Raw genomic sequence first — 14632 nt, forward strand, 5'->3', positions numbered from 1 at the left:
TAAGTTCCCCAAGGTCACACAGCCAGTAAAGATAAAGCCAGGATTCAGAACCAGGAAGTCTAACTCCAAAGCCTGTGCTCATAACCACTATGCCTTATTATAGCATGTTTCAGAAATGCCTCTAGGTACTGAAATCTCGTGGAGAAGACATATATACATAAATTATTCCAAAAACAAGTAAGATGGAAAAAAACACAAAAATGGAGGCATAAAGAGCAACAGGTAAATGAAGAAAAGAATGAGACACTGATCAAGTTTCATTTAAGAGAAAATGTAACTTGAGCTGGGACGAAAAGGATGCACCAGATACTGACAAGTGTGTGTTGAGGGGAGGGCGTTCTCAGTGGAAGGACGAGACACGATGAAAGCCCAGATGAGGCAGGATATGGCATGTGCTGTGATCTGTGAAGCTCCCTATGGTGGCCTAGCGTGACTGCAGCATAGGGGGCTCTGTGGAAAGGAAGGGGAGATGCTGTGAACTGGGCTAGAAAATGAGGTAGAAATCCAAGCATGGAGGCTCTGGACACTGGACTGGTGAATTTGGACACATCAAAATGTCCCTTACTGGTACCCAGGCAAAAGACCCAGTGAAAATCCACTATCTGTATCTAAACGATTTTACGATTGCAGTCACCACACCTTTATTAAGTACCTAATATTACGACAGGAGTCCCAGTCTTCATCAGATGTGATGAACAAGGGATACTGTTTTCAAAATTAAATTTCAGCAGATGCTTTTTATGTATCAAAATACTGTCCAACAGTCAAATATGTATTCTGTGTATGCCTTACTCAACATAATTACAAGCCTTGAAGCAAAGAGGATTACCTGTCCACGGTCCATCTCTTGAAGATGCCGAATGGATGCGTTCTTCAAAGGAGAAATAACTCTCCAAATAGGGTTGCCTCTTTTCCATCCAACCTTCAAGTGGAGATTTATAAGTTCAGTTAATACCATCAGGTACAAATGGCAACGTTCCAGATCTGAAACCTAAGAGAAACAATAAAACACTTAACAAGCAAGGTTCATGATTTTCACAAAGCTATGAGAGTTTAGGCAGGAAGTAAATTAGTTTATCTAAAAGTACTGAAAGACGACATTGATGAGAGGAGAAGTCATCTCTTCCAGGAAGCCTTCCATCAACTCCCCAGGCAGAGCTAAGCACGTCCTCCTCTGTGCTTAGACGGTGACTCTGCAATCAGCGCGACTTACTCGGCTGGCTCCCCACCTTGATTATGAGACCCTGGAAGGCAGAAACTGTGTTGTACCAATTCTTGCATCCCAGGCTAACACATCATAAATAATCACAGTAACAAGTATAGCAACTGCCACTGCCACTTCCTTTGCTTCAGGCAGTTGTGATACTCCATTCTCACAAGGAATGGTCACTGTCCCACTTTCCGAAGTTCAGAGAGGTTAAACAACTTACCCGGCATATCAGAGCTAGTAAGCTGGATGGGGGGCAGGGAAGGGGACAGAATTAAAGGCAGGGCTTCTCGACTCACAGACACAGGCAGACTGGGTTCGGTCCAGCTCTGTCATCACCAGCTGTGACCTACGCAAGAGACCTAACCTCTTTGGGCCTCAGATTCCTTACCCGTAAAATGGGGAGGGTAGTATCTCTCCGTCACAGGGTTTTTGTTGAAAGAATTAAGAGAGAAAGCATTCTGAAGGAACTGGCCCTGAGTGGTAGCCTTGCTTATTATCGCTGTGCCAATCCCTCTATCCTCAGGCTTCCGTGGCACACAGGAAGCACAGAATTCATTCAGTGTAGCAGTTTTTACCGAGCAACGCTTAGATGCCAGGCGCTTTGCCGAGCTCTAGAATACAACGCAGAGAGAAGGAAACAACGCCAGGGCTTGGTGCCGAGACTGAACACAGTGGGTGAGAGTGAGGGATAAAGCTGCCAGGATTCCCAAGTTTTAGGCTTGAAGAAACCGGCTGGATCATGTACATCCACCGAGAAGGGAACCTGGGGCGGGGGAAGGCGGATAACCTCCTGCAGGAACGATAAGGAGTTCAGTTTTAAACAGCGTATATGGGGGAAATTCAACCTGAGTTGTCAAACAGCAACTCGCTGAATGGGCGTTCACCTCAGAAGGTCAGTCTGAGGTAGAAAGCAATGTGACGGGCCCTGGCATAACTAAAGCTGGGGATGCCGGTGAGGTCACCTGGACGGGAGAGAATGAGAAAAGGAGGGGCCCGGGCCAACCTGAGAAACTCTGACTTCCAAGGCTACGCCGCAGAGAATGGACATTCGTGGGAGTAACGGCCAGAGGGAGGGGAAACAGCAGGAGGATGATGTCATAAACGCCAGCGTCTCAAGGCGGAGGCGTCAACAGTGTCCACTGGGGCTGAGGGGGTCAAGAGAAACGTGGTCTGAAAAGCATCGCCAGGTGCAGGACAAAGGAGCCACTTCTACTCACAGGAGCTGAGGGGTCTGTTTACAGACCAGCTCACAAAGGGAAGGAAACAGGGCACCAGAAGGAACGCGGAACTGAGCGGGTCCTTGTTAGATGAGGGACCCTTACTCCTTACTTTACCCTGTTGATCTGCCTCTCTCCTTCCTCACGGAAAGAATCCAGGAGGAAAGGAGAGGTGAGAAATACAAGAAAGAGAGAGGCTGACCAACAGGGTAAAGTCGCTGAGCAAATGGGAGGGGATGAGGTCCAGACCACCTTCCTCTCCTGTCAGGGAGGGAAGGCAGGGAGGATGGATTCAGGGGTGGGTGAGGCAGACACCGGGCAGTCTGAAGCGGGGGCGATGCCGGCCGAGGCTGCTGTTTCCTCTGTGAAGTGAGGGGGACGGTTCATCTCTCCCTGATTCATGGCCCCGTGCGGGTAGCTTGAAATCAACCACAGGAACTAATAAACACTACAAATCAGGGCTTTTCCCCCAAGAGCCAGTTGTTAGATACTGACCATCACGCTGCTGAGGGGAAGGAAAATGGGGGAAGAGATTTTTATTAAACTCTAATAAGCTACCAAACAAATGTGCTTAATTGGGAATTCTAATACCTAATGTATTAAAGAGTGGATTTTTCAAAATAATTTTAAACTATTATATAATGAGTTTACTTTAAAAAATCTTTCCATCTGAAGGATAAAATCACATTAACCTTTCCCTTTTTTTTTTTTTTTTTTGCGGTACGCGGGCCTCTCACCGCCCAGCCTCTCCCGTTGCGGAGCACAGGCTCCGGACGCGCAGGGCCCAGCCGCTCCGCGGCATGTGGGATCTTCCCGGACCAGGGCACGAGCCTGCGTCCCCTGCATCGGCAGGCTGACTCTCAACCACTGCGCCACCAGGGAAGCCCTAAAGCTTATATCTTTTTCTGCTCCCAAAGGCCGCTTTTTGAGAAACTATCACGTTAATTTTCAACTTAATACAGTGCCTGCCAGTCAGTAATCACTCAAAATATTGATGAAAAGACTGAAAAGTTACTCCCATACATACATACCCTACTTAGTTCCTTCATAGTAAGTCTTCTGAGAATAAATTCCGAAACACTCTCTGTGGTAGACATGACAAAGTTCTGAAGGAGAGTAAACACCTCGTCCGTATGCGCAACTAAAAGGAGAGAAATAAGTTTATTTGGTACAAAGTACACCCGGCGGTCTAGTAAAAGCTCACCTATGTTAAGCATATACATGAATCACTTACCAAAAATGAATTCTAACGATAGAATAGTCATTGATACCATGGGGACCTCTACAATTAATCTTAAAAATCGTTTAGGCGTTTTAGTTCTGGATAAGATGCAACAAAGACACACTGTCCTCTCTCACTGAATTCAGCTACAAAACCTGGACGGAATATTCAAAACAGCTATTTGAAGACTCTGAAAGGCACAAAGCAGCAGATGGATTCAGAAAGCAGTAACCCTGAACAGCGGTGAGTTTGCGCCTGTCGTCCTCCTACAGACTGGACCCAGGTGGCGGAGCAGTCAAGAAAGTGGGCAGCAGACTGGGCGCCCACCTTCTGGTCAGGGAATGAAAAAGGAGAATCTCAGAGAACTGGACGGTGAGCACTTAGGAGAGTCCAGAGAGGGAGGTGCTCAGGAAAATGGCCCCAGCAAGTGGCTTATGAAGTGCTGGGCTCACCCCTGAACTGCTAGGCCTGGATGTGATACTATTCAGCACGTCAAAGACTTTCAGAATGGAGCTAACAGACAACTGGACAGGTCCCAGCCTGACCATCAGATGGAACACATGGGGCACAGGTCAAGATAGCATTGCAAAGGACATGAAAACAAAACTGTGGAACCAGCACCCACAAAAGCCGGAACATCAGGAACTGAGGCCTAAACCAAGCCAGGCTGACTGTCTGCTACACAAAAATATCAACACTGTCTCAGGATCTGACCAAGATCCAGGGTCTCACAACACAATATTCAAAATATCTAGGATACAATCGAAAATAACTGGGTATATGAAGCGTGAGCTATTCCCTATCTCACATGGGAAAAGAATCTACGAATGAAAACACCAAGATGATGGTGATTTAAGAATAACCTGACCAAGACTTTAAAGCAGCTATTAAAAAATGCTTCAACAGTCAATCAACACACACTCTTGAAACAAATGGAAAACCAGAAAGTCTCAAGAAAGCAAGAGAAGATATACACAAAAACCAAACAGAGATTTTTATCACTGAACGTACGATAACTGAAAATTTAAAAACTCAACTGGATGGGTTTAATAGAAAGGAGAGGCAAGAGAAAAGAATCAGTGGGCTTGAAAACAAATCAATAAAATATGCAATCAGACACGGTATAGCCAAACTGCTGACAACCGAAAATGAAGAAATAATCTTGAAAGCACAGAGAAACAACTTATTACCTGGGGGGAAAAACAATGTGAAGGACTACAGAGTTCTACTGAGAAACCATGGAGGCCAGAAGCAAATGGAACACTTTTAAATTGCTGAAAGAAAAGACCCATCAGACCAGAATTTTATACCCAACAAAAATATTACTCAGAAGGCAAAATCAAGACATTCTCAGAGGAAGGGAAACCATGAGAATTCTTTGCCAAGAAACTTGCTACAAAAGCAATATTAAAAGACATTTTTCGAACAAACGGTATACAGTGCCACAGGAAAACATGGAACGGCAGGGATGAAAGAGCAAAAGAAACTGTGAATATCTTAGTAAATACAACAGACTCTTCTCTTGAGTCTTTAAAATGTGTTTGATGGTTGACAGCAAAAAACACAACATTGTCCAGTAGGATTTTCAACAAGAGTAAATGTAAGATATCTGTAATAAATGGGGGGGAGGAGGTTAAGGGACCCATAAGGTAGTAACATTTCTATGTTAATTTTAAGTGGCAAAATATTAATTCTAAGCTGACTGTAAAAAGTATGTACATTATAATCCCTAGAGTAAGAGATAAGTCCATAATTATAGTGGGGTTCAACAATCCTAAAATCAGCAAGAATACAAAACTGAAAAACACCATGAAGCTCTTGAAGACAACTGACATTTATAGAACACTCCCCCCAACAACAGCAGAACACATACTCTTTTCAAGTGTACGTGGAATAGTCACCAAAATAAACCATACCTAGATCATTAAATAAACCTTAACAATTTTTTAAAAGTTGAGATTGTACAAAGTATGCTCTTTTGACTAGAACAGAATTAAATTAAAAAGCAGTAACAGAGGGCTTCCCTGGTGGCGCAGTGGTTGAGAGTCCACCTGCCGATGCAGGGGACGCGGGTTCGTGCCCCGGTCTGGGAAGATCCCACATGCTGTGGAGCGGCTGGGCCCGTGAGCCATGGTCGCTGAGCCTGCGCTCCGCAACGGGAGAGGCCACAACAGTGAAAGGCCCGCGTACCGCCAAAAAAAAAAGAAAAAGCAATAACAGAAAGACAACAGAAAAATCTCTAAATACATTTGCAAATAATTCACGGGTAAAAGAGAAAAGTCTCCAAAAAAATATATTCTTAACTGAAAATACAATATACCAAAATTTGTGGGATGCAGTTACAACAAAACTTAAGAAAATCTAAATGTCATTTTAAAAAAGAAGACGGATCTAAAATCAATGATCTAAGCTTCCACCTAAATGTCAATAAAAAGGCAAAATAAACCAAAAGTAAGCACAAAGACGTAAACATAAAAACCCAGAAATCAATGAAATTGAAAAGAGAAAAATCAACAGAGAAAATTCAATGAAACCAAAAGTTCGTTCCTTGAAAAGGTCGATAAAATTGATAAACCACTAGCCAGTCTTAGAGAGACAGAGAGAGAGCACTGCCACTATCAGGGGTTAGAAAGGAATTATATCAGACCCCAGATCCTGCAGGCATTTAAAGCATAAGGGAGCACTACACACAACTCTACAAATACAACTGGCCTCATTCACAAATGACACCACTGTCTACCAAAAAATCCCAAGGACCTGTTAAAAAAACTGCTACAACTAATAAGTGCTTCAGCAAGGTTACAGGATACAAGGTCAACACACAAAAATCAATCACATTTCTGTATACTAGCAATGCACAATTGAAAACCAAAACATTTTAAAATATATCATTTACAATAATCTTCCTCCAAAAGATATAAATCTAACAAAACCTGCACAGGATCTATATGCTGAAAGCTAAAAAACTCTGATGAAAGAAATAAAAGACAGCCTAAATAAATCAAGAGACGTACCATATTCATGAATTAAAAGCCTCAATATAATAAAGAAAGCAATCCTAAAAAAACTGATCTGCAGATTTAATGCAATTCCAACCAATTCCAGCAGGATTTTTTTTTTGGTAAATGCAAACAAGCTGATTATAAAGTTTATATTGAAAGGCAAAGGAGCTAGAATAGCTAGAAATATTTTTGACAAAGAAGAATAAATTTGAAAGAATCACAATACCTATTTAGAGACTTACTGTAAATCTACAGTAACCAAAACAGTACAGTATTGGCAAAGGGCTAAAAATACAGATCAAAAGAATCCAGAAACAGATCCACATAAATACGGTCAATAAATTATGGAGCTATAAACCACATATCTTACAATTCACCCATTAAAAGTGTATAATTTAGTCGTGTCTAGTACAGACACTCCCATTTACCACTGCAACAAAAAGAAAATACCTAGGAATAAACCTTTCTAAGGAGACAAAAGTTCTGTATGCAGAAAACTATAAGACACTGATGAAAAAAATTAAAGATGACACAAACAGATGGAGAGATATACCATGTTCTTGGATTGGAAGAATCAACATAGTGAAAATGACTATACCATCCAAAGCAATCTACAGATTCAACGCAATCCCTATCAAAACACCAATGGAATTTTTCACAGAACTCGAACAAAAAAACTGCACAATTTGTATGGAAATACAAAAGACCCCGAATAGCCAAAGCAATCTTGAGAAAGAAAAACGGAGCTGGAGGAATCAGGATCCCAGACTTCAGACTATACTACAAAGCTACAGTAATCAAGACAGTATGGTACTGGCACAAAAATCAGAAATATAGATCAATGGAACAGAATAGAAAGCCCAGAGATACACCCATGCACATATGGTCACCTTATCTTTGATAAAGGAGGCAAGAGTATACAATGGAGAAAAGACAGCCTCTTCCAGCTGGGAAAACTGGACAGCTACATGTAAAAGAATGAAATTAGAACACTTCCTAACACCATACACAAAAATAAACTCAAAATGGATTAAAGACCTAAATGTAAGGCCAGACACTATAAAACTCTTAGAGGAAAACATAGGCAGAACATAATCACAGCAAGACCCTTTTTGACCCACTCCTACAGAAATGGAAATAAAAACAAAAATAAACAAATGGGACCTAAGGAAACTTCAAAGCTTTTGCACAGCAAAGGAAACCATAAACAAGATGAAAAGACAACACTCAGAATGGAAGAAAATATTTTCAAATGAAGCAACTGACAAAGGATTAATCTCCAAAATATACAAGCAACTCATGCAGTTCAATATCAAAAAAACAACAACCTAATCCAAAAATGAGCAGAAGAACTAAACAGACATTTCTCCAAAGAAGATATACAGATTGCCAACAAACACATGAAAAGATGCTCAACATCACTAATCATTAGAGAAATGCAAATCAAAACTACAATGAGGTATCACCTCACACCGGTCAGAATGGCCATCATCAAAAAATCTACAAACAATAAATGCTGGAGAGGGTATGGAGAAAAGGGAACCCTCTGCACTGTCGGTGGGAATGTAAATTGATACAGCCACGATGGAGAACAGTATGCAGGTTCCTTAAAAATTAAAAATAGAACTACCATATGACCCAGCAATCCCACTACTGGGCATATATCCTGAGAAAACCATAATTCAAAAAGAGTCATGTACTACAATGTTCACTGCAGCACTATTTACAATAGCCAGGACATGGAAGTGTCCATTGACAGATGAATGGCTAAAGAAGATGTAGCCCATATATACGATGGAATATTACTCAGCCATGAAAAGAAATGAAATTGAGTTATTTGTAGTGAGGTGGATGGACCTAGAGTCTGTCATAGAGAGTGAAGTAAGTCAGAAAGAGAAAACCAAATACTGTATGCTAACACATATAGATGGAATCTAAAAGAAAAAAAGGTCCTGATGAACCTAGGGGCAGGACAGGAATAAAGATGGAGACGTAGAGAATGGACTTGAGGACACGGGGAGGGGGAAGGGTAAGCCGGGACAAAGTGAGAGAGTAACATTGACATATATACACTACCAAATGTAAAACAGATAGCTAGTGGGAAGCAGCTGCATAGCACAGGGAGATCTGCTCACTGCTTTGCTACCACCTAGGGGGTGGGATAAGGAGGGTCAGAGGAAGAAGCAAGAGGGAGGGAATATGGGGATATACATACAGCTGATTCACTCTTATACAGCAGAAACTAACACAACACCGTAAAGCAATTATAGTCCAGTAAAGATGTTAAAGAAAAAAAATGGTTAAAGTGTAAGTTTTGTTATGTATATTTTACCACAATTTTTAAAAAATAAAAGCTACCTCGGGAAGAAAAGTTCAAAGAGACACAAAACATCAAGGCCAGAAAACAAAAGCAACTCAGGAAAAAAGTGACAGCAACAAGGATTACAAGTGGATATTGTATGTGGATATATCCACACATATTGGGTTGGCCAAAAGTTCATTTGGGTTTTTCCATAAGATGGTATGGCAAAAACGGAACGAAATTTTTGGCCAACCCAATACATTATATGTAGATATTGGGACACATTCAGCAAGTAGTTAGGACAGAAGAAGTGTGATTAGGCCAGTTACTTTCACCCATATAATCCAAGGCAACAAAGGGAGAGTTATAGCGTAACTGTAAGTACGTTTCCTCAAATATTAAAATAAACACTGTACAGTTATTCTGAATTTAAAAAAAATAACCACTGGAACATCATTTATTTAGAGCTTTAGGCTGACAGAAGCAGCAGAGACCATTTAACCAAAGTTATGAATTAGGCTTTACTTTATTTTGAACATTTTAGGACATCTTTGGGGGAGTTTTAAGTAAAATGGGTTTTCCCACATAAGCCATTATTGCTCATAAGTAGGTGAAAATGTATTTGCATTTCCCAGGAGTATGTTTTAATTTTACACATCTTCCCTTCTGTAGCAGACCCAGGCTTAGCCAAGTACCCTTGTATATACTATATAAACAGCTGTAAATACAGTGTAAATAGTTGCTGGAGCACAGCAAATTCAAGTTTTGCTTTTTGGAACTTTCTGGAATCTTTCCCCTGAATATTTTCAGCCCATGGTTGGTTGAATTCATAAATACAGACGGCTGACTGTACCTAGTTATTTCTGACTTTACCATTATGTGTTCATTGACCCTTGTACTAGTAGTTAATCCTAGATTATTTACTCATTTATAAAATGGAAAAACTCTTTTCCTCTTCCCCCATCAAAGAAATCCCTTCAGGATTTAGATCTATTTAAAGTTAGTTAAATAGATCTAAATTAGCAGATGTAAGCTATTATATATAGAATGGATAAACAACAAGGTCCTACTGTATAGCACAGAGAACTATATTCAATATCCTATGATAAACCATAATGGAAAAGAATATTAACAACAGGTAAATAAATATATGTATAACTGAATCACTTTACTGTACAGCAGAAATTAACACAACAGTGTGAACAGCTATACTTCAATTAAAAAAACATTAAGTTAATTAAGCTTATTATGGTTTACCAATTATCTGGAAGTCAATTACTATCAAAATTACACACTGATTTCTTTGGCTCTTACTTGTAGTATAATGAGAGATGCAGGAGCATCAATGGGAACTTACATTCTGCAGATGAGAACATAAAACGTGTACACAACTGCTTGGAAAAACAATTTTCCATTATCTTAAAAGCTGAATATGTACATACTCTAAGAACCGGTCACTTTAGCCCCAGGGGCACGCATGTGCCCTGGAGAGACACAGGCCTAGAAGAGACACGTAGACAAGTGTTCAAGGCAGCACTGTACACGATAGTAGCAGACGAAATGCAATCCAGTGTCCAGCAATAGAAGAACGCATAACTGTGGTGTCATCACACAACAGAAGGTAACACAACGGGGAAAATGCGGAAGTGTGAGAAAGGACATGCATGCACGGATGACTCTTAGAAACCCGCTAAGTGAGGAAGTTACAGAAGGCTTCTCACAGTAAAGTAACATTTTTATAAAGCTCAAAAGCAGGAAAATGAGACAATACATTGCTGAGGAGCATCGATGTATGTGGTAAAACCATTTTTTAAGTGCATGGAAGTGATACAGATAAAAGTCAAAATAAGGAGGCAAAAGGCAAGGACTGAGGAGTCACAGGTAAACTCCTTCTTAGCAACAAATGCCGTGGTGGTGCGTTCGTGGGTGTTTATTCAATTATCTTGCATCATAATTACATATAACCATCACACGTTCTTGTGTGTATCAAATATCACAGTTTTCCAAAAGGTACCCGTAACCCAGTCCTGCACTTGAAGGCACTGAGTCTAGTGCTTTCAACAGTCAAGACATGTCAAATGAACCCAAATTTATGCCCTTAAAGGAGTTAAAAGTCTTATAAAAAGTTACTGTTACGTGTACAGCATTCGGTTCTGCTACCATTACCAAAAATACCAGAACTTGGAAACAAGCTTTAATATTTCACAAGCCTATACTAAAACCTAAACTTTCATATTATCCTCAGGTTTAACCTAATACCAATGCTTCTCTAGAATACTCTTTTCTAAATAGAAAATTTCTAAAGTTCCAAATGAAACTGGTCAGAAAGATTGGGAATCAAGGCTTACCCATCGATATTCTCATATCTGATGTCCATGGGTTTTCAACTACTGTTTTATATAAATCTTAGTTTAAGGAACGAAGAAAGTGCTCAATGCTTCCATCTACCACCACTGTACTTCCTGGATGAAGTATTTTCTACTTAGAGGTGCTGAGGGATGAACATATTTAAAAACAAATCATTATAAAATTATTGCTATTCTCATGCTTTACTTTCTGCAACATCCAGCAGCACAGTGGCAATTAGAAATGGATCCTGGCTTAAAACGTATGAACTACGTTTTAAGTAGTTAAGGGATCATTTTCAGTAGTCTGGAAATCAATGAGAGCCCATTGGAGAAAAAAAAAAAAGCAAAAGCAAATGAAATCACATTCTAAAATCAACAGCGAGCAACAAATGTAAACATGAAAATGTCAGCTCGGTGAGGGCAGTCTGCTACTTTCCTCTGCATCCCCAGCACTAGCAGGAGATACTCAAGTAAATATCTGGTGAATGCACGAAGTTAAAAGGTCAGGAATTTCCTCTCATTCTGAGTACCAACGATATATCCAGCAAAACACCAACAGAAACCAATGATCCTCACCATCTTGGGTACCGGAACCTTTCAACAAGCAAGTGTGCAGTAACTTCAACAGCAACTGCAGGCATCTGTCAGTTTTCAGCAAGGGCATGTAGGCATTTGTACCAAACTTCACAAGGGCATCCAGGAGAGGATCTAAGAATATCCTTAATACATTCTGTGTCCTCCGCTTTTCACTAGACATTAAAAGACACGCCCAAATCAAGCATTTCAAAAGCATAAAGAAACTGTTTTCCATCTACAGTCGTGGAACTGGTTAGCTAATGCTTCCATTGGACAGAATTACTATTAGGGATGATCCAAACACCTAGAACCTATTAGGATGGACCTTTCTGTTTGTGCTTTTTCAGTGAGTTCAGCGAGTCACTGGAGAAGAAAGCACAGGGAGCAACACAACTCTGTGCTCAACTCGGGGCACAGTATGAATGAAATCCTATATCCAATTTACTGGCAAATTAAAATGCTGAGACCTCGCTTCCATATTTCAAAAAAACCAAAAAACAAAACAAATCCATGCCAGCCAAGGAAATGAGACATGTTAACGAAAATATATATAAAGCACTAAAGATTCGTGAAAAACTGTTATCACTAACTTTAGTACTAAAACTTTGTCTAGAAAACAGATTTGACGTTAATCAATAATCAAATTAATTGTATTATCATGCAAATACGTACACTACCTAATGAAGCTGCTTACTGCAACAATTATAATCTGGTGACACGTTTCTCACGTTTCTCAAAATACAAATGAGATTGTTTTATCTTTATTACCTTTTAAAAAAATAACACATTTTACAAAAGGGTAAAATCCAGTAAATGTCTTTACCTAATCTTATGCTAGGACCTTACAACCCATTCTTCTAATATTCTCATACAAGACCTGTGATTTGTGTATACAGTTTTTTTTTTTTTGACCTTCTCTAGTTTAAACCTCTAATCCTATGACCTTATTGTTAATTTTAAACATTTTTAAAGTATACTGCCAATGTTCTAGTTCCTTCCTTGAATACACTGTGATCAATTCCATACCCATCATTGAAAAGTCTGAATATGTACCATAAATCTGATTAGCCTTTTTTAAAGAAAGTTTTCTTTTCAAGTTTAGAAACACTTACCTATACTGACTCTTCATTCCTTCCACATCTATGGCCAGCAAGACCATCACAGCAACAAGCTTGGCTTCAAGCCAATCAGGCATACAGCAGTCTTCTCCTCCTTAAATAACAATAGTTAAGGTTTGCAAAGCATTATCAAAATCCTTCCAGGATGATGTTTCAAAAATAACACAGCTAAATGATTATGTTTTATCCATATTAGAGAAACACAGCTGAGAAGAAATATAGCAGAACACCCCACAGCATGGCTCATTGTTACATACTTAACTGTGAACACAAAATCATCTCTGCATGCCGACTACATGCCATGCACTGGCCTCAGTGCTGCAGACACAATGGTTCCTGTCCTCACGATACTTACAGTGCAGGAGAAAAGAGCATTCATCAAAGAATATGCAGAGAAATGTAAAATGACAACTGTAGTGAGTGCTCTAAATGGTGCAGTGTATACTGGGAAGTAGGACAAAGTCACTCTGAAGCGATGACAGTTGAGCTGGGTATAAAAAGCTGGGAAAGAATGAGGTAGGTGAAGGGAGACATGACCTTTCCAGGCAGAAGGAAGTACATGTCAAGGGCCTCCAGCAGGGGAGAGCACACCATATTCCAGGAAAGGGCTGAGGTAAACCATAGGAGGGAGCACCAAAGATGAGGTTACAGGACCAGGCGGGAGAGACCAGGGACTTCGTAGGCATGTAACGGGTTTCTGTCTTCATCCCAAAGGCAAGAGGAAGACACTAAAGGTCAAAGCGAATGTGTATAAAGAAGTGGAGGAGACATTTGTTAGATCAAAGTTTGTATTTTAAAAAGATTTCTCTAGGTACAATGTGGAAAAGAGATTTTAGAGGAAGCAAGAGTAGGTGCAAGGTGACCGGTTAAGAGGCAATTCTGGCATCTCAGTTGAGAGGTGAGAGTTCCCTGAAATGGAACCAGAAAGGGGATGGACTGGATACAGACACAAAGGCTTTGCTTCTTAGAACTGTGTTCAAACCCCAGTCCTACTGTTTGTTAGCTGTGAGAGTCTGGGACAGACGAATGTTCTCTCCGAAAGCTTAGGTCATCTTCTATGAAATCAAACTAAATAAACCTATGACTTTCCTTGGGTTTATTATAAAAATTAAATAATATATGCAGAGTTCCTAGAACAACTTTTGGAAGACAGAACTTGGTTAAGTGATAAAATTATTTTCCTATCACTGAAAGCCAGTTAAAGTAAAATAAATCATAGATAGAACATTTCATTTTCATTCTATTGTAAGATAATACTCTTCATCTCAACTCCCAAGAAAAATTAGTTAAGGGATCTAGTTTTCCAGCCCAGCGGTTCAGATACTTAAAACATATTTTTAAATATTCTAATAAATTTGGGGAGTAATTTAATATATTTTGATACAAATTAGAATAGTACAGAAGACAGACAATACTAAAAACATACTTGTATGGAGGGCAACTTAGTTTAAAAATGCAACAAAAGGATAAACTTTATTCTTTAAAATGTTATAAATATCATTTAGTTATCAGTAAGAAATCTGTATTTTTTAGAAACTCTAAAAGTTGGTGCTCTCCAAAATAGGTTAAGTTTATAGGCGTTTATAAAAGTGAATTATTGAAACTTGTTCTCTGAAACATTTTTACTCACATTAGCT

General features: G+C 39.7%; 1 protein-coding gene across 1 annotated transcript in view; it reads right to left on the reverse strand.

Annotated features, from left to right (window-relative positions):
* Positions 1 to 14632, reverse strand: part of TARBP1 (tRNA guanosine 2 -O-methyltransferase TARBP1) — a gene marked incomplete at its 5' end in the record, with an annotated part of 59548 nt that overhangs the window by 20322 nt on the left and 24594 nt on the right. The window contains 4 exons of the mRNA XM_082673843.1: positions 830 to 991; positions 3459 to 3568; positions 11878 to 12050; positions 12990 to 13089. Of these exons, the coding sequence (XP_082529969.1) occupies positions 830 to 991; positions 3459 to 3568; positions 11878 to 12050; positions 12990 to 13089 (545 nt within the window). The remainder of the gene's footprint in view (positions 1 to 829; positions 992 to 3458; positions 3569 to 11877; positions 12051 to 12989; positions 13090 to 14632) is intronic.

This window comes from Grampus griseus (genome assembly GCF_964374135.1).
Source record: "Grampus griseus genome assembly, chromosome: 16".
Taxonomy (NCBI): domain Eukaryota; kingdom Metazoa; phylum Chordata; class Mammalia; order Artiodactyla; family Delphinidae; genus Grampus; species Grampus griseus.